At 35.7% G+C, this 25175-nt stretch overlaps 1 protein-coding gene and 2 non-coding genes across 3 annotated transcripts; all 3 read left to right on the top strand.

Moving 5' to 3' along the window:
- The first annotated feature begins 238 nt into the window (after positions 1–238).
- On the top strand, positions 239–310 carry trnaq-uug (transfer RNA glutamine (anticodon UUG)). The gene has a single exon. It is a non-coding gene; the product is annotated as a tRNA-Gln (tRNA).
- A 447-nt stretch (positions 311–757) lies between these two features.
- Positions 758–829, top strand: trnaq-uug (transfer RNA glutamine (anticodon UUG)). Its single transcript has one exon. It is a non-coding gene; the product is annotated as a tRNA-Gln (tRNA).
- Positions 830–1206: 377 nt separating this feature from the next.
- Positions 1207–21156, top strand: LOC106903562 (cyclin-Y-like). The gene is made up of 11 exons (XM_014967462.2): positions 1207–4390; positions 13798–13872; positions 14745–14762; positions 15029–15063; positions 15333–15427; positions 15506–15541; positions 15753–15810; positions 16548–16667; positions 16903–17069; positions 17607–17769; positions 18837–21156. The coding sequence occupies exons 1-11, from the start codon at positions 4237–4239 to the stop codon at positions 18951–18953; spliced, it is 1038 nt and encodes a 345-aa protein (XP_014822948.1). The 5' UTR covers positions 1207–4236; the 3' UTR covers positions 18954–21156.
- Positions 21157–25175: the final 4019 nt, after the last annotated feature.

Here is a 25175-nt window from a genome sequence, read left to right as displayed (position 1 = left end):
ACATCAAACTGAAACAAAGCAGAGAAATTCACTTTCTGTAGTGTAGTGGTTACCATGTTTGGTTTACATGCAATAGTTCACGGCTTCAACACCAGACAGAGACAGATTTTTTATGTTATTCTAAATGTGTCTAGTGAGACAACAAGAGCCTTCCTCTTTCATGATTCTTCATTTGCCAATCGACTTCAATGTAGGCATTTTTGAAATCGAAGCTACTTTACTTCAAATGCCACTTGGTGGTTCTATGGTGTAATGGTTATCACTCTGGACTTTGAATCCTGTGATCTGAGTTCAAGTCTCAGTAGAACCTTTGGTCTCTGCTCCTGACATCTTCAATACATTTTTTGATCCCTGGCTTAGTTTATAGACTTAATGTGATATTAGGCAATAGTTTAGTTTTGACAGTTTGTTCACAAAGTTACTGTGCTCTCTGAGAGGATCTGTGGTATACGTATTTGACATTGTTCCATGTCAATCATTGACATTAGTCTATGACAAATTTTGGATCATCTACCAGGAACAGTAGAAAGAGCATGAGTTTCTGTAGTGTCGTGGTTATCACATTTGCTTCACATGCAAAATGTTTCTGGTTTGAAACCAGACAAAAACAGATTTTGTATGTTATTCTTCTAAATGTGTGTAGTGAGGCACACATTGTGTGTCTCACTACACACATTTCTTTTGTGATGCTTCATATGCCATTGTAGGCATCTTTGAAATAGAGGCTAGTTTACTTAAACTGCAACCACTGTTGGGTGGTTCTATGGTGTAATGGTTATCACTCTGGACTTTGAATCCAGCAATCTGAGTTCAAGTCTCAGTAGAACCTTTGGTCTCTGCTCCTGACATCTTCAATACATTTTTTGATCCCAGGCTTAGTTTATAGACTTAATGTGATATTAGGCAATAGTTTAGTTTTGACAGTTTGTTCACCAAGTTACTGTGCTCTCTGAGAGGATCTGTGGTATAAGTATTTGACATTGTTCCATGACCATCGTTGACATTAGTCTATGACAAATTTTGGATCATCTACCAGGAACAGTGGAAAGAGCATGAGTTTCTGTAGTGTAGTGATTGTCATGGTTGCTTCACACGCAAAAGGTCTCTGGTTTGAAACCAGACAGAAACAGATATTGCATGTTCTATTCATCACAGGTGTTTACTAAAGGTCAACCACCTTTTTTGGTGTCATGGTCTGTACTCTGAATCCAGGTATCTGAGTGCAAGTCTCAGTGGAAATATTGATGGGGATTGAACCCATGACTTTTGCGTTATTGGCACCACATGCTGACCAGCTGAGAAAACCTGCCATTGAGATTGATGTGTTTTCAGCAGTTTGCTAAAAACTTAGATGACCTTAACAAAAGTGCTCAAGTTGATTTTTCAAAATCAACTTGTTTAAATGTATACTTTCCAGCAATGTTTTATTTGGAAATGTTGATTTTTTTAACCATTTTAAATTGTTCATTTTATTTTTGAACCCTTGTTTATTCTGAAGTGTTGATTTTATATTTGAACCATTTATTTCATTTTTGAACCCTTATTTATTTTTAAGTATTGATTTTATTTTTGAACCCTTATTTATTTTTAAGTATTGATTTTATATTTAAACCATTTTTATTTAACTGTTGATTTCATTTGTAAGTATTGCTTTTATTTTTGAACCCTTATTTATTTTTAAGTATTGATTTTATTTTTGAACCCTTATTTATTTAGAAGTGTTGATTGTCTGAAAGACTTTACATATGAATTGACCAGTATGGGTATTGAACTGATGACCTCAGCATTACCAGCACCATGCTCTAACCCACTGAGCTAACCCACCTTACAAACTGTTGAGTTTCCATGGATTTAAGAAGAACTTACATGATTTTACCACAATGAAGATTTGATAAAAGTGCTTATATTCTAATGTTTTTCAAAACAATATACATAATATTTTATTTTCCAGAGATTTTGTATTTTGAAGTGTTGATTGTATTTTTGAACCATACCACGGGCCGTAGTTTGGGGACCCCTGATCTATGGTATAAGTATTTGACATTGTTCCATGCCATGATTTAATTTTAAAACTATTTTTATAGTTTGAAGTGTTAATTTTATTTTCCAACCTTTTTTAGTTTGAAGTGTTGATTGTACTTCAGATACATTTTTTATTTTGTAGAGTTGATTTCATTTTCCAGACATTTTTTATTTTGAAGTATTGATTTTATTTTTCAACTTTTTTTTTTTTCATTTTTAAAGTGTCCCCCCCCATTTTCCAGCCTTTTTCATTTTTGATGTGTAGATTGTCTCATTGGGCAGTATAGGGATTGAACCTACAATCTTGGCATTATTAGCATTACGCTCTGACCAGCTAAGCTATCCAGCGATAAGCAATAAATAAATATAATCCAATTATTCCAGTGTGCACACAAATTCAATAAATGGCACTCTTTGCACTATAGACAATTCAAAACAATCATTTTCAGTTAATATGCATATTCAATAAATATAAAGTTCAATATATAATGCATCCATGAAAAATCCAATAAATATGCATCATATAAATCAGTTGACATGAAATGTAAAAATAACCATCATACTTTTCATATACAGCTTTGGGGGTAACCGCTCTATCCTGTGGCAGAATTGTGAATTACAATATAAAATGTCCGTTATGTTTCACAGTGGCTGTTTCAGGTCCTGCTTATTAATTGGAATCAACCATCCAGTTTCAGGGCTGTCCTGGAGGAAACAAGGCAGTTACCATTTTGAAGTTGGGCAGTTTAGCAGCTTTTATGCTGTTTAACACCTGGGAATAATTTGAGTTTTTGACATTGCTTTTTTCGTACTCTGGCATGTTTTTTGTAGTCACCATGCTAAATGATGCCTCCCAACACATGTCAATATCTCAGGAACCATGGATTTCATTCATAAGGATTAGGGTAATGTTTCTGTGCTTTTCAAATTTTAGGTTTTACATGAATTTTTTTTATTTTTTTACATTGCATAGAATATATTACTGTATCTCGACATGCTACTGGTAGCCTAGATGCAGCCATTATTTATTTAACCATACTTTAGTCTTTTATATAATTTTGCCTTATAAACTGCAGTGAACCTATGGTTTAGGTTTGTAAACTCTGTTCTCCACCAATTTTTAATACTGTTTAGGTATAATTTCTGCACTGTTCAAAAGCGTTTACTCCTCTTCAACAGTTTTCCAGTTATAACAATCCTATTTAGGCACTTTGCAGGATCATAATTTGTTCTGGTGCTTCTGCCTATTTCTTACATTTCTGCAAGTCTTCAGCAGTTGACTTCAAACGTTTTGGCATTTCAACAAAAGCATTCAGCATTCACACATGGATTTTCACAGGAAATATACTTTTTCTAGTTCTCTAAATGTCTTCCTTTAATAGTCATGAAGTGAGACCTATAGAGGGCAGCATCACGTCAACTCTCCCACTTAATCATACATGAGTATTAAAACAATTTTTTTTCAACAGGATGAGTGAAAATATAAAAAAAAGTATAATATAGTTGCTTCCATAATCACACTTACTCTGCTAACAGTTTGAGGCAAAAGCTGCTCCAAAAGCAGACCACCAGTGGCCCACTGAATGAAAAATCTGACTAGAAAAGTGACATTTTCAAAAGTTAAACACCTTTCTTTTTTTTTTTTTTTTACAATTCATTTAAGTCCTAATCGGGCATTATTTTAAAACGAGCCTTGTAACGCAGGTCACATTTGAAAGCAAATCACCAATCGTTTTAGTATTTTTTTGCTGCTTGGGTGCAGGAAAGCTTTGTCAATCAGGAACGCCGCATTTTATGTATACCGGAAACATGCTTTTATTTTTGAAAGCAGTTCATAACTGTGCTTACCGTAAACCATGTGAATGAGCGCAGTAACAACCATCAGCCTTTCCTGACTGCGCAGCGCAGACTGGATTGTGTCGCACGATTCCAGGATTCACGCATCACTGTGCGCCTGCAGCGTCACAAGATGAGTCCTTCCTCACGATGCGTGTGACTGTGGATTTGTTATTTGGCCTCCATCACTGTAAGGGTGGAAGTGACACATCCGCACCGTGTGACAGCTTCTCCGTGGACGCTGAAGGTTGACAGGATCTGCTGAGGATGCGCCCCGAGCGCACAGTTGATCTGTGTTGATGACGGGCTCCTCGGGGCCGCTTCAGCTCCTGTTTCAGTGCGGAAAGGATTATTTGTTTTTATACACCTGGAGGAGAAATGGGGAGCACGACCTCCTGCTGCGTGTCTGGCAGCCCCAAGCTGCGGAGAAATGCCCACTCCAGGCTGGAGCCATACCACCAGGAGTCGGATCTGAGCAGGGAGGAGACGGCGTGCAACCTACAGCACATCAGCGACAGGGAAAACATTGACGGTAAATTTATAGCCATACATTTAGATTGCATGATATATGCAGAATAATAATAATCTCTGAATCTTTCCATTTACTATTTATTGTGTTTCTAATTGCTTATTGTGGAATAATTATTATAGGATACAGAAAATAAAATGAAAACAGTTCCCAAATAATTTCAACATTAGACACTAAAGTAACACATTCATTATTTTTCTATCCGTATAAGTTGTTTTAAAGGCAAAACACACACTATTGTCTTCAAAATAATATGAAATAATACATTAATCTTATTGGTTTAATAACCCCAGAGGGAGAAAAATATAATCTCACTCCTCACCCTATAGTAAAGACGGACTTGGCCGCCATGAGTGCAGGTTTGTCACATGGAATATAGAGATGTTGCAGAAACATACGGATCAGATCAGGGCATTCTTTGTGTTGGCCTTTGTTTTCAGTTTGTGCATGAAAGAAGCAGCAACTGTGCAACCCCCTCACCTCCAACTCCAAGCCTCCACTGATACATGCTAATATGCGTTACAATTGAGCCATTCAGGATTGGAAACGCTCTGCTGAATGGATTGCCTTATTTGCAGTCAGTGATTTCATATACATGGCAACTGTATGAGGCCTCCTGCTTCTAACAGAAATCTACTCGTTATTTTCACGACCCAAAAGAAAATAAATGTCTTGGTTCTTGCAATCGATGCTTGGTCAGCTATTCTATTCTTATTCATATTACCCAAACAGTATTTTTCTTTATTTTCAGCTTTAAATGCTTCTGATGAGGGCTGCAGGACGTTTGGAAAATGTCTCCATTATTCTCACTGAACTTTTGCATCCTGGTCACTGGAACTGAAATCTGGTGGAAATGTCAGATAGTGAAAGTTAATCCAGCTCGACAAATATATCTTTGGTAAGCAGTTTGATATTAAATGCTGTCATATGTTGACACAAAATAGGATGCAATCTGTACAAGTTTTCATTCATTTTTTAAATTGCCAGTATTTTGATACACCTCTTTAGGTTTTGTTATCCTTAAAAATGAGTGTTTGGTCAGTTGAATACTTTAAATTGTGCTATGAGTGCATGAACACTGTCCAGGGTGTGACCTGAGCTGATTCCCATCCGAGAAGATGTGGTTGGTCAGGAAGATCAGAATAAATATGCCAGAGAAACATGAAATATCTGGAGCATTTATTGAACAATGGCCTCCATTTAGGTCTTCTTATCCCTTAAAGGATTGACTGAATGACCCACGTCTTCTGCTTTACATTAAGCACCCGTTTCTTTCTCCGGTGGCAGTCGTTGTTCTCTATGTTGTTTACTTGAGTGGAGAAGCTACAGATCACATTACAGCCATTCTGATCAGCAGACGACCAGTGTCTGTACACCCAGAGAATATTGCAGAATATAATGGATCATTTATTTTAAATAGAAAATTTGATCAAATTAATAAAGATAGGCGTGAAAAATACACTACAATATATTTGATTTATTTATTTTCCCATATGCATTTACAGTTTTGTCAGTCATATTTATTTTTGTGTGTTTTTAGAGCTAATTTTACCTGAAAGAAAAGCTGTTAGTGATGAAATAGTTGAAGCTCTCAGCAAGAAACTGACTCCAGTCATACAGATGGAGCTTCAGTGGTTGAAATGAATGCACATGTATGTGGTAGAATGGCCTAGTTAAAGTCTAGACCTAAATACAATTGCCAGTGTGTGGCAAGACTGATTACTCTCCATCCAACCTGTTTGAGGGATTTCAGGTAGAAAAGTGGGAAAAATCTCAGTTTTTAGATGTTCAAAACTTGCATCTAAATGTCCCTAATAGATTGAATTGCAGCAACAGATGATTGCACAAAATATTAACTCAAAGTCCTTAAATCATTAAAATATTTCAAAGTACCATTTTACCTCCACTTCACAATTATGTGCTGCTTTGAATTAGTTTTTTTTTATGTAAAATCAAATAAAATACATTGATTTTTGTAGGTATTACGTCAAAAATGTTGAAACGTTTAAGGTTTGAACTTTTCCAAGGTGTTTTTATCACTAAAACAGAGACAGAACTGCTAACTTCAAAGAAAACAATCAGTCCCTATGTAATGTAGTTCATAAACATCTGTCTATTCAGTAATATCAGCCTGTATTGATCCGTCCTGTATGCTTGCATAGAGCATACATACCTCATACATTCTGCATGCTGTTTGTAGCAGCTGTTAACCTGAGTGCTTTGTCTGTATCAGGTTAAGATTTCCTTTTTGCTTGGAAATCTTCCACCATTGCATTGTAGGATAGAAATCCTACAATGCATGTTTTGGGGTATTAAACATGTATTTGATAAATATTTGCATAAACTGAAGGGGTCAGCCGACTCCTCCGGGAGGGATAAAGATGAGCCGTGCTGAGACGCAGTCTGTCTCAGTGAAGCGGTGACTGAAACCGGAGCGTATCTAATGTGCTCGCTCTGTTATGAATTCACTGGCAGTATGCGACAGAGATTACAGCGCTTCATTAGAATGTGCAGCTCCACATGAAGAGCGGAGTCCCTGGGAGGCAGCTGGGATCCAGTTGGAGCAGATAGACGAGGCCTCCGGGGAGAAACCAGCGCCAAGAATTCACGCCTCAATTTAAAAGTCTTACAAGTCGGCTTTCAAGGCGTCACATGTTCCCTTTTCAGCATTAATAAGAAGTTGGTAGCATTTTAGTGTCACTGCTTTATAATACCCCACAATTAGCTCTGGTGTCATATGAATAATATTCAAGGTTGTTTTGCAACCATTTAAAACATTTTGACAAACTATAAGCTGTTATCCAGTAGAATTAGAAGAATTAAGTACGCCTGATAATTTTATTAGCATGTAAAACCATCTTTAGCAGAAATAAATCTCAGTATTTGCTTTCTGTCTAACTTTATTATTTTTTTCTGCATTGTAGAATAATCTAGGGCTGCACAGATCTCTTACAATCACATTTTAATCATTTTGAGTGAAGGACTGATTCTATGGTGTGGCAATATGGCCTAAAATCAACATTATGATACAGAGAGCAGTTCACCTTGATAACAATAAACGGAGGACGACACTGACCCCAATTAAAAGAGGATATGACAGGACAGCATAATTACTTCACAGCATTGGACTGGCTTTTCACAATTATTTTTATTGCCACTTAAATGGACTTTAAAACTACAGCATCTGCAAATCAATGAAGAAAATGTGTGCTTTTAGTTGGTAAGAGTTATAGAACAAATCAGTACTACTTAACAAGTTTAGAAGTATAAAACAACTTATTTGTATTTTTCTCAGTCCCAGCAACTCAGTGCTGATTTTCCAAAGCATAACGCTTCCTCTACCGTGCTGAATGGTTAGTAGGAAGAGTTTCTCATTTATCAAACATTGTTCTAGAAGTTTTGTGCTTCATTTGGATTCATCTTTCAAACCCAAGTTGTGCAACCACATTTTTTGAGAGAAAATAAGTGTTTTCTTTTAATTTTTCCAAACAAACCTGTCATGTTCAGATTCCTTTCTATTCATAAACTTTTACATTTTGCTCATAAAAATCCTCTAAAAGCAGCTAAAGTATACTTAGACTTTACTTTTACTTTACAGAGCAGAAATGTTCTATCAAAAAAGCAAAGCTCAATCTTGTAACATATTTCTGAATCATAACTGGAAAATATATAAAACTGTGTAGATGAAACAAAAACAAGACAAAGATGTCCTGTGGATGCATGTAGCCCTTTAGAATTAAAGATCAGTTAAAATAAACTTTTTTAAATTTATTTCTAAACATTTAATTCATAACTTGAAGGAAAACTGGGTCTAGTTTGGAAAATAAATAAACTTTTGTTTATCCTACATGATTTTTTTTAGTATAACTAAACCCTGATTGAGGGTAATAGATAATGTTTGCAGTTTCATCCCACATTGTCCCATCCATCACTGCCACTAAAAACCATGTTAATTTTTCTGCTTCATATAGTTTTTCTAAAACTGTAAGAGTTGGAAATTTGGCTGCGTTTTTTGTTTTCAGAAGCCGTTGAGTTCGGCGCGATCCTGCCCTGTTTGGACAAGCTGCCATTCGTAAGGCGGATAATCATCCACATGAGGATTATGGAGTTCAGGGAGTCATGGGAATCCTTCTGGGATACATTTGCAGAATATTTATTCATTTGCTTTCCCTGAAAAACCCAGAGATTTCAACTTTTAGTGACTGAAAACAACAAAACACATTATCTGAGGGAACGTTGATCAAGCCAAACGCAGCATCATGATTTTTTGATTTTTGTGGGCATTTTTTCGTTTAGTGTTGGTCTTTACCTTTAAAATAATGTTTCAGTGAAAAACACCCATGTTAACTGAACAACACAGTTCTTATTGTTGTGTGCGTAGCTGACCCTGTAGCATGCTGTGAATCTTAAGGACATGTGATTGCTGCAGCAGTGTGTCACTGACCGACATTTTAAAGCTCCTCTAAGGCTGAACTGCTGTCAGCTGCTTTGGACAAACATCGAGAACGATGGTATTCACTTTACCACCTTTTACAATACAGGTTTATTACTGACATTACTCTTTTGAAGCACAGTTTATGGGTTTGTATTTGTGAAAGAAACAAGGATACATACACTACTTGGACACAATTATTGGGACACCCTTTTAAATGACTGAATTCAGGTCTTCTAGTTACTCCCACGCTGTGCAACTTTCTCCTGCTACTCTCCTGTTAAGCATTTGCTCCAGTTCCTACTGCAGTTTATGTTCTCTATTTTTTATTCTACTCACCTAACTCTTATACTTCTGGAGTAAAATATTATCTGTTTTTGCCATTCTGGTCGTTTTGAACAACACCAGCTTAATATGAGCTGATTAATTAATCAGGATTGTTGCTCAGGCAGCATGTCCCTAGTATACTGTGTATCAGGCATGCTGGTCACAGTTTGCCAAGACTAGCTTTTAAACCTTTACCTTTATTAGAGTAATGTGTGTCTTTCCTGTAGTGTGTTTTCAGCAGTGTGCAGCAACTTATTACTCTTGATATCTGTAACTATGCTGTAGCTTCTTTATGGCAGATTTAAGTGATCATTTGTCCTCATGTGACTGTGCATCTGAAAGCTTTTCCTTCTTGATTCCAGAAGAAAACAAAATTAATTGCAACTTTAATTGAATAAACCAAGGGTGAAAACAATGCTGTGAAGTTTACAACAATAAAAACCAACATGAATATTTCCCAAACTGCCATGTTTTGTTGCTTATCATCTCTGACAGTAACAGACTTTTGCTGAAACATTGAAGTCTCAGCCTCACTGAACCCGACGGAGCCGAACAGGCTGGAAGATTTAAAGTAAAATCTGATAAACTAACATTACAAACAGACGCCAACTCTGGAGGAGGAAGATGGATGGGGACAGCGAGAACAAGAGACAAAGTGGTCATATGAGCTGCCTTATTTTCCACAAAGCTGACTGTGTTTTTCTGAGGCATCAGCTGATGCCGTCTTATTTAGGTACAGTATGAAGGCAGGAAGCGCTTTGCTCTGCACAGCTCCTCCAGTCAGCCTCTGTGTCGGGAATGCTGCTCAGTTATTAGCTGGAGGTTTTTGATGTGCCAGATATTGGACTAGGTCAGCAACCTTTACAATCCACAGACATTTTTCCCCTCACTTCTGAGTGAAATGTGTGCAAGGCTGCAAAACCTACGTGACAAAAACTCAGAAAACGTCTCAAGTTTTATGCCTGTAATGTGAAATGTATTCCTTTGTCAGAAAACCTCTGTTTTTAAATATATTTTTATATATTAGCATTCTTCTTTGACTTAAAGAGCAATGTTAATTTGATATCAAGAGAATTAATATTTTTTCTTTTTACACTGTCATGATATTATGTCAGTGCAGAACTCAGTATGGCATAAAGCATCAGATCTTATTTTTATGTTTATATGATAGATAGAAAATTCTAGGAAATTAATAGAGAATATGAAATAATTTTTTTAAACTGAGATTTATTTAATATTTTATCAGGACTAATCTAAGAGCTGAGATATAAACTTTATCAGTTGACATGCATTCTTATAATTTTCTTAATTTCTTTTTGCTAAATATTTGAGTCAGAGGCATTAAACACTTTATTTATTAGGATTTTGTTTTTAAATCTTGAACACTTTTTCCCTTCTAAATGGGGAAACATAAAACAGAATGTGATACTGATGCATGTTGTTAAAATAAAGAGGACTTTAATCCTGAAGCATCTGATCTGACGGCTTCTAACAAGCATTAAACAAAATCTTCTTTCAGATCAATATTCATTTTAATTTAAAGTAAATGAGTTTATTCATCATCGCAGACTGAGATTGAACCTTAACATTTAATTTGGTTTTAATATACATATATATATATATATATATATATATATATATATATATATATATATATATATATATATATATATATATATATATATATATATATATATATATATATATATATATATATATATATATATATATATATATATATATATATGATGAGGGAACATAATTTTAAAACTATTAATTCTGCCTGAAAGTATAAGATACAGTGAATGTTTGTATCAGTTCTTGTAGAAACAATTCGCCCATATGTATCTTTTTAAAAAGGTCTATAATGTTTGCTTGGTGTTATATTAGATTACATTAATGGAAGCATTTTCGTGTGCAGGTTGCATGTTATCAGTGCCTTCACAGGCAGCTCTCCTCTCCCCTCCAGGCGTTTGGGGTCATGTGGAGGTCATGTGTATTTAACATTGTCTGATTGAACCATAAGCCAGTCATTGGTGATTATTTTGTCATAAAAACATTTCTAACAGTTAAGCTAATAGTTCAAGCTCTGTTTTTTTTATTTTTTTTTGTTTTCTTCTAAATTTATTTCAAGAAAAAGGAACAAGTTGTGTCATTATGAGAGGATTCTGGTACCGAAGGTCCAAATATGAAACTGTTTTTTTTTACATGTAAAGATCCAACTGTAGTCCATCCTTTGAATTTCTGAGACTTTTTTATGCCTGAATGGTTGCTACTGAATAAATGACCCCAGCTGTATTAGTTACTGTACATTTAGCATTAGTACCATTCAAATTGGTCCAGTTTCTCCTGCGAAATGAAACCTTTAAAGATCAGCATGCATGACTGAGCAGGAAGCACGTTCCCTGACTGCATGGGAGCGAAACATTGTTCACGCTGCCGCGGATTCCAACAATAACGCAGAGATCACATTCACAGCAACGGACTGCAGATCTCACAGACATTCTGTAAATAACTTCATAAAATAATTTAAAAAATCACTATTCAAACTGTAATAAACACGTATCTTTATTTATCATCTGTAAGCTTATCTAAAGATTTCAGAAAAATTTTGATATTTTCAAAGAATAGAACAACAAAAAAGTGTATTTGAATTGTTTCTTATAATGGTCATTATAGACAAAAAAAATAGGTTTGCCTTGCTTTTTTTTTAAATATATAATTTATGAAAAAATGCAGTAATACTGCCATGAATGAAGTAATATTAATGCAGTGCATTGAGGTTGTATTACGGTGAATATAGTCACCGTAAATTAAAATACAGTCATAAAAACGTTACTGAAGTTGCTTTGTGATTCATAAAAACATATTAATAGTTTAGAAACATATTAACTGCATGAAGCACATTTCACTAGAAAGCACAAATTCTGTGAAAAGGTTGAAGGAAGAAGCAAGAACAAAATATTCAACTAATAATCATATTTTTAATAGATGGAGAAAACTGGAAACGTGGAGCTGAAGAGTGAAGGCTACACCTTTAATCTCGTTTTGGTAAATGAGATTTTTTTTCTCTGGGCTCTCAGGTCTTTGTTCTCTCAAGCACCTTGAAGAAAACAAAGGATTTTCCTCCTTTGTTCCTTGACTTAGATAAGAAAATCTTTTAAACCCTGAAGGCTATTTGTCTTTTTCAGGACCAAAGAAAGAAAAAAACCTGAGAAATAAATGGGATTAATCTGTTTTTGTAGAAGCTTATGGTAACTGATAGCAGCATTTGAGAATGTGCTGCAGATTACTCCAGCAGATTACAATGCTCATCAAGAACATTATAATTTCACAGCTTAGAAACATTTTGATTTTATAAGACGGTTTTTGGTGCTGCAGTGTTTCCACTGCAGCACCATGGAACTGGAGCTGATCTCTGTAGAGCAGGGAGGACTTGTTGTTTGTTCATTATTCAGGAGCAGGAAGGCAGAGAGGCAGGCTCTCCTGGTGACGGGTTTCAGTTCGCCACAGTGAAGCGCTGTTCTTCGTCAGAGTTTACTTCAGGTGATGAGTATCGTGTATCAGCAGTGACATGAGATGCTGTAAACTCTGGGAGCTCCCTGATGGATCCTGAAATGTTTTCTGGACTGTCAGGCTGAAGCTGCTACAGAGCCACAAAATAACCTGAGGAAACAAAAATAGCAGTTTGAAAATGATGTTGATTTCATTTATCAAGAGAAACAAGCGATTCAGACCAACCTTGACTAATACAAAACAACCACAAAACCTTTTTCAAATAAGAAATTAACTATGATTAGCAACCTTTTGTTTTGGAAAGTTGAGTTTAATTTCATAATTCATTACTTAAACAGAACCGATATGAAAACTCAAAAAGGAAAATCAATTATATTTATTAACATAGAAAGGATGAAAGAGGTAAACATATCTTAATGTTTGGGATTCCTGCAAACCTCAGATCCATTATCCACAAATAGAGAAAACATAAAACTGATGAATTTTTACAGCAGATACCAGAATTACAACAAAGTGAGCACAACTCCAAAAAGTGTTTGCATGATTGTTCTGCATGGCTTTGTCCCTTAATAAATTTAATCTGTATTTACCCTGATCATCTTTGTCTTATATAATATTTTATCTTTTCACTGTAGTTTGAGCGTCCAGTTACAGAGTGTTTTTGTTGCAGCGCTTGGCTGAGTGGAACAGGCAGCATCACATTTTTGACACATTCATGGGACTGTCAGAAATGTTTCCACAGAGATAGAAAACAGCGTGTGTGTATGAGTGTGTGTGTGGGAGAGTTTTTCACCAGCTCAGCTGGAAAAGGTCAAACTACAGCTCTTTTCCATCATAACGTAACAAACATGATCCCTGTAAATAACAGAAACAGTTAAAGAAGAACAGCAATTAAACCTCCACTTAAACCAAAGCTTCTCAAACTTTAAACATAAGAAATGGTTCAAAAGATGGTGGCAGTGTCACCAAAAGTGGGATAAATGTGCTACTCCACAATGGAGACGCAAATACATTTTAAGTTTTATGATATGCCATATCTGATTTTGAAGAGCTTTAGATATTTATGCATGTTTATGATTCTCCTTAACTTATCTCAGATTGATTATTTCTCTGTGTTTATTTTATTTGATTGCAGAGTTGAACATGGAGTACAACCCATCAGACCATCCTCGGGCCAGCACTATTTTCTTGAGCAAATCTCATAATGACGGTGAGCAGCCTGTTTTCCTTAATGGTATTTTTCTCAGGCTGTGTGAAGATTCAGGAAAATCAATGTGGAAATTGTCTGGTAGGATCTACGACATTCATCAACATCTTCATCTTAATCTTCAAGGGTTGTAAAGAACTGGTTCTGATCATTTAATGGTTATTTGAAAGTTGACTTTCAGTAAATTATTCAGCTCATGTAGTTTTCCAAGCTGTTTTCAGTGTTTTTTTTCCAAAACATGTCTAGAAATAAGTAACAGACTTTCTTCCACTAGAGGGCACTTTTAAACAAAAACATGCTATGAAAACTTTTCTCTTAATTAAATATCTGAATGTACAAAACGTATGCAACCATTATACACAATAAAAAATGTTTGCATGTATGTTTAATTATGACATTTTTAAATTTTTTCTGAAGATATTAATTTATTTATTACAAATTTAAACAATCACATGATTTTTCTCTGATTGTGGAAGTTAATGAACAGTAAAAAAAAGAGAAAATAACCGTTTATTTCTGACAACCTCAATGTGTAAAAATGTTTTTTGTGGACATTCAACAGATGTCTACTTACAGAGAAATTCAAGATATTTTTGAAACAGACATTTTTTAATATTGCAGACATATCATTGTACCAGTGTAAGCTTTTCACAGGGAGATGATCTTGAGTAAAAATATGATTTCAGTGGTATTGTGTTTACACAAAAATTGTTAACATGATGCGGTTGCTTTTATTTAAAACAGAAAGCAGTTGTTATTTCTACTGCTGCTTTAATAAAATAACATATTGATTATAAATCTGTTTGTAACATCATCTCAAGAGTTGTTGTCTGAGGTGCAGAAAGTTTAAGTTTGCTGGTTTTTCTGTTTTTCAGATGTGATTTACAGGAATGGTGAGTGCTGTGGTTTCATCTCCCTCTGGTGGCCAGACCCTCTCGGTGCGCCGCTGGTGTTCATTTGCAGCTTCTAACACTTTGAGCAACATGTTTGTGATTTGCAGTTAACAGAGTTGATTCCTTTTTTGGTTTGGCTTCCTGTTCTAACAGCATGTTGTGCAGGTTGATAGCTTTCAGCTTTTGCATGTCGCTTACTGCAACTTACAGTTACAATCATAAATCATTTTCTGTTTTTCATTTTTGTCCATTTTTCATTTTTACAGTGCGAGAAAAACGAAAGAGCCTCTTCATCAATAATGTGAGTGCAGAGTAAAAACTAAATTAAGTTGTTGATCATCAGTTTTTAATGCAATTCTTCTTGTTAAATATGATGTTGCACATCACTGGATTCCCAGAATCATGTGGGTCAGACAAAACAACGCTCGCTGTAATCCAGTCTCTGTGTATGTGTGTGTGTGTGTGTGTGTGTGGGGGGGTGTGTGTGTGTGTGTGTGTGTGGGTGTGCGCGTGTGTGTGTGCGTGCGTGTGTGTGCGTGTGTGTGTGTGTATGTGTGTGTGTTTTTGTAGCACGGCAGTCTGAGGAGAAAATACAGCTCCTGCTCAACCATCTTCCTGGACGACAACACAGTCAGCCAGCCCAACCTCAAATACACCATCAAATGGTTGGAACATGAAAACTGTGCATTCATAGCAAAAATATTTCTGTTTTCTGACTTTTTTCTTTTCTTTTGCTTTCTTAGCGTCACTTTAGCCATTTACTACCATATAAAAAACAGGTGAGGAGCCCTGACAGGCATCATCTGTCCACTTGATGTAAAATTTTAGATTAAGGATTTTTTTTCTTTTTGTCACTTGAAATTTCTGAATCTGAACTGAATCTGTAGCGTTTTATTTTTTTGGACGTTCTGTTGTTGCTTGACATATCTTAAGTTGAATCTTTAAATTTATGTCCAAAACTTCAAAATAAATATTTGTTTCCAATTGCAGAGACACAAATGGAGGCATGCTGTTGGATATCTTTGATGAAAAGCTTCATCCTCTCTCAGTGAGTTGTCTGATTTTATTCTTTTGCATGTTTTGCATGCTATGTTAGATTGTGATCTTGTTTCCGTAATACTGCACAACGTTGTGATAGAAAAAAGTTCATATCACTTCAACCTTTTCATGTTTTCTAACATTGTAGCCATAAACTAGAGAATTAAGTTGAGATTTTATGTGATAAAAGTGAAAGAAACACAGTCCAAATATATAATTGTTACAAATAATGATTGAAAAAGTGTGACATGTATTTGCATTCACTGTCCTTTACTCCTAAGTAAAATTCAGCGCAAGCAGGTAATCTTATATTGCAAAACAAAATGGGAAAGTCTTCTATATGTAGATATGAAAAGTTAGTAAGACATCCCAAAGATTTGCAAGTATAATTGCAACAAAAGGGGATTTCACAGAATTTTGTTTTAGTTTTACAACAGGAAAAATGTAGTTCTTTAATATTCATGCATGTTTTTGTCAGAAGGTGAGAAATGTGAAAAAGAGTTAGTGATATAAATTATTTTTTAAGGTAAAATGTGAGGAATGTTTTGTTAGTAAGTTTTTATTTATAGGATTATTAAAGAGTTTATTCAATCTGGGGGTAAACTCTTCAATAATTATTTAAGTCCTTATGGATTTTGGTGCCAGCTCTCATATTTTATTAAACTATATCCTGATGTGTAAGAGCTTTAGAGTCACTAATAACTTCCTTTTTTCATTTCTGTCCGTGTTTTGCTCCCGGTCTTCCAGAAATCAGAGGTTCCCCTGGACTACAACCAGCATGACCCGGAGCAGAAGCAGATCTACCGCTTCGTCAGAACCCTGTTCAGCGCTGCTCAGCTCACGGCTGAATGTGCCATCGTCACACTGGTGAGATTTCTGATCATACTGCAAACATACGCAACTCGTTCCTTAATGTGAAACAAAATGTGGAAAATTACTTCCACCGGTCTTTGCATTAAACGTGCATTAACTTTTTTTGCAAAGGTTCTCAGAAGTAGAAGGAGGAATTCAGCACAGAGTGAATGAGTACTTGCAAAGTTATTCAGGCATAAAATTGCATGAGTAAAATCATTTTCTTGTTTGCACTGATTTGGCTCTGTAGGTGTACCTGGAGCGACTGCTGACTTACGCAGAGATTGACATCTGTCCTGGAAACTGGAAGAGGATTGTTCTGGGCGCCATTCTGCTGGCCTCAAAGGTCTGGGATGACCAGGCTGTCTGGAACGTCGACTACTGTCAGATCCTCAAGGACATAACCGTGGAAGACATGTGAGTCAGCTCTGTCTGCGTGCTTTGGTTCGATTTAAAAGGACCAGATTCGAGTGCAAGTTGCACAGAAGATTGTGAGGCTTTAATAGCGAAGAAAGCAGAACTTAGGAACAGTTTAGCATAATCAGAAAATAGTGACGGGTTCAAGCTTTCAGTTTTTGGAAGATGTTGCCGACGCAGACTGGATAAGTTGGATGGATGGATGTAAATAAAATAAAGCTAAGCAAAAAAAAAACAAAAACAAACATATATTGGATTTATTTGGATGCAAGCGCAAGCAGTGCAGTATTTTATGTTACCTTTAAGAATCTCAGTTTTTTCTGTAAACGTGCAAAACTCACCACAGTTCAAAATCACACCATGTAAAATTAAACAATTATTTATTGGAACTTTAAATGTGACAATTTATGTAATAAAGAGACAAACTAAAGCGTGGCCGGAGAACTGTTCAGATCTGTTTTCCTTACCCCATAAATATTCTACATTTAGTAATTCAGGAATAAGATCAAATGTTTTATGTTTCTTATTTTTAACCAGGAATGAACTGGAGCGCCAGTTCCTGGAGCTGCTGCAGTTCAACATCAACGTTCCGTCCAGCGTCTACGCCAAGTACTACTTCGACCTGCGATCGCTGTCAGAGTCCAACAACCTGAGCTTCCCGCTGGAGCCGCTCAGCAGGGAAAAGGCCCAGAAGTTAGAGGTGGGAACGTTTTCATCCAGAAGGAAACAATGTGTTTTCATCAGACTGTTTCCTTTACAGTAGTTTTGTCATGTAGTTGTTTTAAGGCGGCTTTTGGGGAAGTTCTTAAATCTGGTGGGATCAAAGAATAAAAATGTATATTTCTTTAAACAGACATTGTTACAGTATTTAACCTAAATGTGGTATGTGATGATTATAAGGTAGAGATCATTTTACTTGTCACCAAGTAAAATATATTGTTTCCATTGAAGTCTGTTGTAGAAAGAAGAAGCTTTTTTTCTTATTCTGATGTTTATCAGGAAACAGGAAGAGAACAATTAAATTAAACAAAGAAAAGAGGGAGCATTCAGTCCTCTCTGCAATGTGGTAATACATTCCAGCAGCAGCTAATTTTTCCTTAAACCATCCCCATTATTTAATCAATAATTATCCAAGTTACACTTGGTTGCACACACTGATGTGCAAAAATCCTTAAAATCAACCAATATTTTAGGTTTTTTTTGTAGAAGCTGCTCTGACAATGTTTTATTTTAAAAAAATTATTCAGTGTAACTTGTTATTTTTATAATATCAGAAACATTTTGAGTTGTTGATTCTTGGGGTATGGATGACATGGCGTCTTACACAATAAGATTAGGACTCTCCATGTGAATCTGGTGGGACACAAAGGAGAAAATGTGCAAATAAATCTCTTGGCTACTGTTAACTGGTTACATGTTTGCATTTACTGCATATCTTTATCAGTGGTTTCCAAAAGCTTTGAAGTTTCAAAATGGGACAACATTTCATGAAATATCAATGACAACATTTTTTTGGGAAATTTTAGGTATCTTATTAGTTGCAGCAAATTGGACAAAAAAAATTATTTCAGAATTCTGACTTTTTAAAAAAATTTTCACTGGCCTTAATCTTCACTGTAGCAAATCATTAAGACAATAAAAAACAGATTCTTAGTTACATTTCTACAAAATAACCTCAGTGGCTTAATTATGACAAAATGTGTGTCCTGCTGTGCCAAAAACAAAACTCTCTCATCATTACTGGATTTTTTTCCCCTCTTTCCAAAGGCCATTTCCAGACTTTGTGATGACAAATACAAAGACATCCGGCGAGCAGCCAGGAAACGCTCGGCCAGCATGGACAACCTGTGTGGGAGACGATGGGTTCCTGCAATCCTCTCCTAACCACTGATCACCGTCCAGGAGCCTCACGGCACTGACTGGATCCTCAGTGCAGAACTTGATGGATCTATGTGCAACACTGGATTTGGAAGATAAGACACCAGAGAAGTTGGTACCTTAACACGATGCCTTCGCAGTGCCTCGACTTGTCTACTGACTGGGAAGATGCAGGAATTTTTGAGTTTTCCTTCACTTGTGAAAAGACAAACGGCTTTGGACCGAGTCCTGGGTGAGGAGAAGCCTTTCAGGACATGACTCTGTGAAACACCTGCTCATTTTTCCAGGCTTCTCCTGAATATGTCTGAAGATATACGTCTAATATAATCTTTTGTTCAGACAACCGTACAAAGAATATCATTTATTTTGCTCTACAATTCAAACATTAGCCTAGTATAGAGCTTTTTACTTGTTATTTTTTCCTTTTGATAGTCTTCTAAATAATGAAAGTGTTCTTGAAGGTTTACAGTATTTCTGGTACATTTAATACTCAGGTAGAACATTAAATATGTCAATTCCCTGTGATGCTCCATATTTTATATATAAAGTCGGGAACATTTGGAAGTAGCTCAGACTGTACATAGAAGGTGCCAGGAATTATAAAATTAGTAATAATGTTCATTCAGACAAGAGTGACAGTTTCTTCTTTTGGGGTCAATTTCAGTTAAGCAATAGGAGAAAAGTTTTTTTTTTTTTCTAAATAGTGTTTATAACATAAAATCCATATTTTTCCCCCAATTATCAGTATTATTATGATCTGGCTGTCAGTTTTAACATGTTTTTCACAGTGGACTACAGGACACCTCACTCTTATTTGAGAAGATAGAGCAGCTGACAAGTAAAACCATCTTGTTGGGACTCTGTGTCCATAAAGATCTTTCTGTTAAATCTTTTTCAGATAAAAAAAAATCTAATTTGAGTTATTTTGTGAAATTTTCTCAAAGGATCGATTCTGTGCCGACAGGTCAGTTGATACTTTAAATGTTGAAAAGTTTCTTTAAAGACACAATGCAGATTTTTTTTGAAGTGTTAACATGGAGAATCATAGAGACGCCTAATTTTATCATGGTTCCTCTAAGAGAAAATGTCTCCCAGTGAAATAACCCAAATGTTTAGTTGATAATGCAGAAGCATTGTTGTGAATTTTTCAAGCTGTAATATTTCTACATTTTACAAAAATGAAATATGCTGACTGCCTATGCAGAGCAGAACTTACTGTTGCCACAGACAGCAGAGCAACTTAGCTGCATTTTATCCATGCAAGAATTTATGACAATTGAATTCCTGTTGCAGAATTTCTGTTAAAAATATTCATAAAGCTCCACATAACCTGACATAAAAAAAGCAAAACTGAACTTTTTATGTAATAGAAAGTTTCATGTAAGAAATGATCAAATTTGTCATTTGGTGATGTCATAAAGTTGTGGAAGATAAACCTGAACAGCAAACTGCATAGTAGACGGATCAGCAGCATTTTTTCCTAGATTTCTCAAGTTTTTTTTTTTGTTTGTGTTGCTGCAGGCCTCAAATAACCCGTGAAGCATAAAAAACATCTCTATAAATCAACTCTAAAGTCCAGATTAAAGGCAGGAGAATGATCAGAAAATATTAGAAGAGGAACAAGAGTTATTTAGTCAGTATTACATGATATACCTCGTTTCCAGTCTTACATGCGTCTTTGTTCAGTGTCTCTTATTATCTGCTACATTAAAAATAAGTTTTACTGACAGTTAATGGATCCCTGTTTTTACTGCCGGGTGAAAAAGACAAATATGTTTTTGTTTAAAACCTCAACAAATGGTGCAAACAAAGCTGTTTCCTGTTTTACGTGATTAAACAAAACTAATGATTTTTACAAAAATGAAATAAAACTGTAGCAACCAAAGACTTTTCTTTATCAGACATAATTTAGACCCTTTTGAAACATAAATGTATTTTTCCCCAGCATGTTTTCTAAAAACAAACATCTTCATTCTGTTAAATGATCCATACTGTCAGCATCAAGCAACATTTTTGTGTTCAATTAGCACAAATATATTGTCTCTCTGGAATTAGTCTGATTACTAAGCTAGTAATGCATTTATTTATTTTATGAATTATCTTTGTACAGTTTATAAAGAGTGCAGATTCTCAGAAAAGGTTGTTATAAATTATTTATGGTTTTGTTGATTTGTGTTTTGTAATAAAAGAAGATACTCTTGTTTAGTAACTGTGAGTCCATCCATCCATTTTCTATACACCCTTGTCCCTTTGTGGGGTTGGGAGGGTTGCTGGTGCCTCTCCAGCTAACGTTCCAGGTGGGGTCACCCTGGACAGGTCACCAGTCTGTCGCAGGGCAACACAGAGACAGACAGGAGACACACTCAGGGAGAATTTGGAGAGACCAATTAACCTGATAGTCATGTTTTTGGATGGTGGGAGGAAGCCAGAGTACCCAGAGAGAACCCACCATGCACAGGGAGAACATGCAAAAAGACCCCGGGCCGAGAATCGAACCCAGAACCTTGACTGTGAGTTAACAGCCCTAACTGTGAGTCACTGATGCTAATTTCTTAAGAGTTGCAAGAAAAACACCATCTTTACTAAAGCCAAGCAAATTCAAGTTGCAATTCAAATTCTTAGTTATCTGAATGTGTGAAATCACTTCACCAGTAAAGTAATGATTTCCAGAACAAACTGTTAACTTTCAACATTTTGTTGTACTGGTTTCTTTACCTGTAAAATATCTGACAGTTGTAGCTCATCCAAAATTCTGTTTTCTTTATTTTGTAAATTCTGCAATAAAAAAAAAACAGTGAAAGAGTCAAATCAGCTAAAGTTAGCTGGCTGAAAATAATAATAAAAAAGATTTAAAGGCGTTCAAAAATGAAATGTTTGGTTTGTAGTTTGGAGAGCGGTCTGACAGTACAGCAGCCTCTCTGCTCAGCTGTTGTCTGGATAACCGAATGTCTGCTGCAACAGACACCCTGACCTGACCTTTGACCTTTCACATGACCACCTGAAGACCCCGAGACGGACAGATTCAGGTCAGAAAGGCTCAAATTACACGAAGACTTCTTCCCTCTAGGATTTATCCTCAGCTTAGCATGAAAGCAGACCTTTGCCTTTTGACTTATGAATGTCAGAAAGTAATCGACAGAGGATTATTAAAAGATCACATTACCACAAGTTTATTTATGATGAAGGGTTTTCTTAATTTAGGCATTATTCTGACAAAAACAAAGTCTGTGTTATATTTCATTTTGTAAGACACCAGAATTTGCACATAATTTTGTTTCTGTGTGTTTTAATACAAATTTAAGCAGATATTATGATCAGATTCTGACTCAGCCTTCGTACCAAGTACATTTTACTTTCACTTGTTATGTTTTTGGATAATTTCTTGTTAATTGTACTTGATTAACAACATATTGAAGTAATGATACACTTGAATTCAAATTTAGGCTCATCTACCCACTTCAGTTTTTTTTTACTGTTAGTTCAACTTCACTTCTTATCACTTTATTTGCAGGAAAATTGTGGCTTATACTGCCACCTAGTGGCCGGTTAGCCAATAGAGGCTATTAAACTTAGAATTACTATTATTTTGAGGCGATTTAAAACAAAAACACATGTATCAGATAAATAAACAAATTATACATATAGAAATTTTACCTAAAATAAAATTAATAAGAATGATTACATTTAAAATCAAAGTAATAAAACTGCCTATACAAAGGGGTAAAATAAGGTTGTTGAACTCAAATTTAAACAGTTTTATGCTCTTAGCCATCCTACCATGGACTGGTGAATGATGACAAAAATAAGTTATATATTTTTAAAAAATCCTGGTGTGTCAGATATAAAACTCTGAAGCCAAGAGCTCGATTTGTGAGTTATGTTCTGGACGTCGATACATCAATCTTCCTCCCAGCTGGAGGTAATCCAACCTGCATCATCCTGAGGTGCAGCAGCGCTCTCTGATGTCATGAGTCAGGGAAGAAGGAGATTGGAAAAATGGAAAGGAAAAAGAACATCAGCAACCATCAGCACATCAGAGAGGATGTCAAAGGCATCCAGAGTATCGATCCCACAGCATGCTCCTCACCTCCGAGGCTGAGAGGTGGGTTAATCGGCCGGATGGAAGCCTGGGTGGTCCCTGGTGCCTCCAGCTCGCAGGATAAAATCCATTTTGTCTTCCCTTGATGTTCATGATGGAGGAGTAGCAGTGGGACCAGCAGAGTAATTGAGGAGCGTTGTGTTGATGAATACTGAATAGTTTTCAGTTATTGTGTTAACTGAAGCTGAAGAGTTTCCCTTTTGGGACCGTTTGGCTGCATTTGATTATATTTAAACAGATAAAAAGAGAGTATTTAAGTAGGACCTGTGGGGTTTTTTCTCTGCAAATGTTCCTTTCCTGCACCTGAGGGAAAACTAAACTCCAGAATGAACTACTTTTGAAACCGTTATGACAAATATAAGCTGTTGCACACGTCTAATCAGGACATTTGGCACAGCTTGTATATCTGTGAAGCCTTAGGGACAAATAAGGTCTTAACTTTTTATTTGTAGGTACAAGGAGAACTGCATAAAATCTGGATTCTCCTCAGTGAATCATATTCATATTTTCCACCAGGAAAGCATCAGTCAGGTGGTTTTTAGTGCAGGACTCAACCAGCTACATTATAACATCAAACAGCTCCTTTTCATTTGCGATCTACCAAACACTTAAAGATAAGTCTAAAATAAAAAAAAGAAATAAACAGGTTTCTTTTACAATGAAAATCAAAACGTCAGCATTCCTCCCCTGACATATAAAGGTGACTTGTCCACCTCTAGGTGGCGCTAGCTGCTAAACAAAGATGGTCACTTTATCAAACTGGGTTAAATAATTTGGTGCCACATGCAAGATTTTAATCACTGTCATCTTCTGCTGAGATAAAGTGATTAGTGAGTTATATTTACTCTATTGTGTTTACTTTAGTACTTTTTTTTCTTACTTTGCATCAAAGAATCGGAGGGCAAGTAAATAAAAACTGTTTTAACTTTCACACATTACCTACTCTCTCTAGTGACACTTTATTTTAATGCTTTTATTTGTGAAAAAGTGAGATTTGCAAATCAGTGTTTGTTATTCCCTAATATGCTTTTTACTTGTTTTCCATTTTCATAATCATTTTTATCAGGATGTACTCAGATTCTTTGTTTTTATCAGTCTGCATCATTTCTAAATTTTAAGGAATTTTTTGTAAGACTGCTTTTTACCTCTACTTTAGTATTTTATTAAAGTAACACTCGGTTATGATTATGATAAATTTGGCTAGCCAAATTGTTTAAGCTTTATAATGCAAATTAAGCTCACAAGGTTCCTACAATTTATCCAGTACCAATAAAAATCTGGTTGAGTTTACAGCTTGCAGCACTGTTATTGTATAGGATTTATTTTATAATACAAATATACTTATTATTATTATTTTGTTATTGCTCCACTTGTTTTATCAGAACAGGTCTATCTTGGATCTCAATGAGACATAAAGGTAAAATATAATTAAAAAATTAAATATGTAATTGTATGGTCTTGGTTACTGAGGTATGTTTATCTAAATTCATAAAGTATTACTTTATTGGAAAAGATTACATTTCTTTTATTTAAAAAAAAAGCTCGACAACTTGAGATTTTAATAAAATGAAACATTTTTAATGAGCTTGAATTAAACAAATACATTCTATATTAGTACATTTTGCACACGTAACATTAATTTAATAATTCCTAGCAATGCATTTTCCCTTCCCGGGTCTTCTGGTTCATCCCTTCATGCCTTCAGGCACCAACAAGCGAAGATCTTCTATCATGGCAGGACCTGTCACTTAGGTCTGTTTAAGTTAAACTGCGTTGTAAATCAGCCGTGACGTGACAATAGCAGTCTGTGAAAGCTGAAGACTTCCCACCCAGCTTTGTATACTCTGTGGAATGGTAACGTTCCAGTAGCTATGCGACCTTTAATGGCCCACATAAGCCATTCAGACATGTTAACATGATTTATTGTGAACTAATCGCTGTAGGACATCTAATTAGATCATTACACAGAGACTTCATTCATAAACAGCCTAATTGGAGCTAATGAAGAAGGAGCTGGATTCTCTGGGTTGCACCAACAGGAGCTGTCCAGGACGAGCGCCTCCTGAGCTGACAAGTCAGCGCTTTGTTTATGTTGGGAGGAGATGGATCAGGCATGACCTCTCAACCTG

The sequence above is a fragment of the Poecilia mexicana genome, unplaced genomic scaffold (assembly GCF_051168715.1).
Source record: "Poecilia mexicana isolate PSO_F unplaced genomic scaffold, ASM5116871v1 scaffold_17, whole genome shotgun sequence".
Taxonomy (NCBI): Eukaryota; Metazoa; Chordata; class Actinopteri; order Cyprinodontiformes; family Poeciliidae; genus Poecilia; species Poecilia mexicana.
Note: the sequence above shows the minus strand (reverse complement) of the source record. Positions and strands in the feature narration are given on the sequence as shown.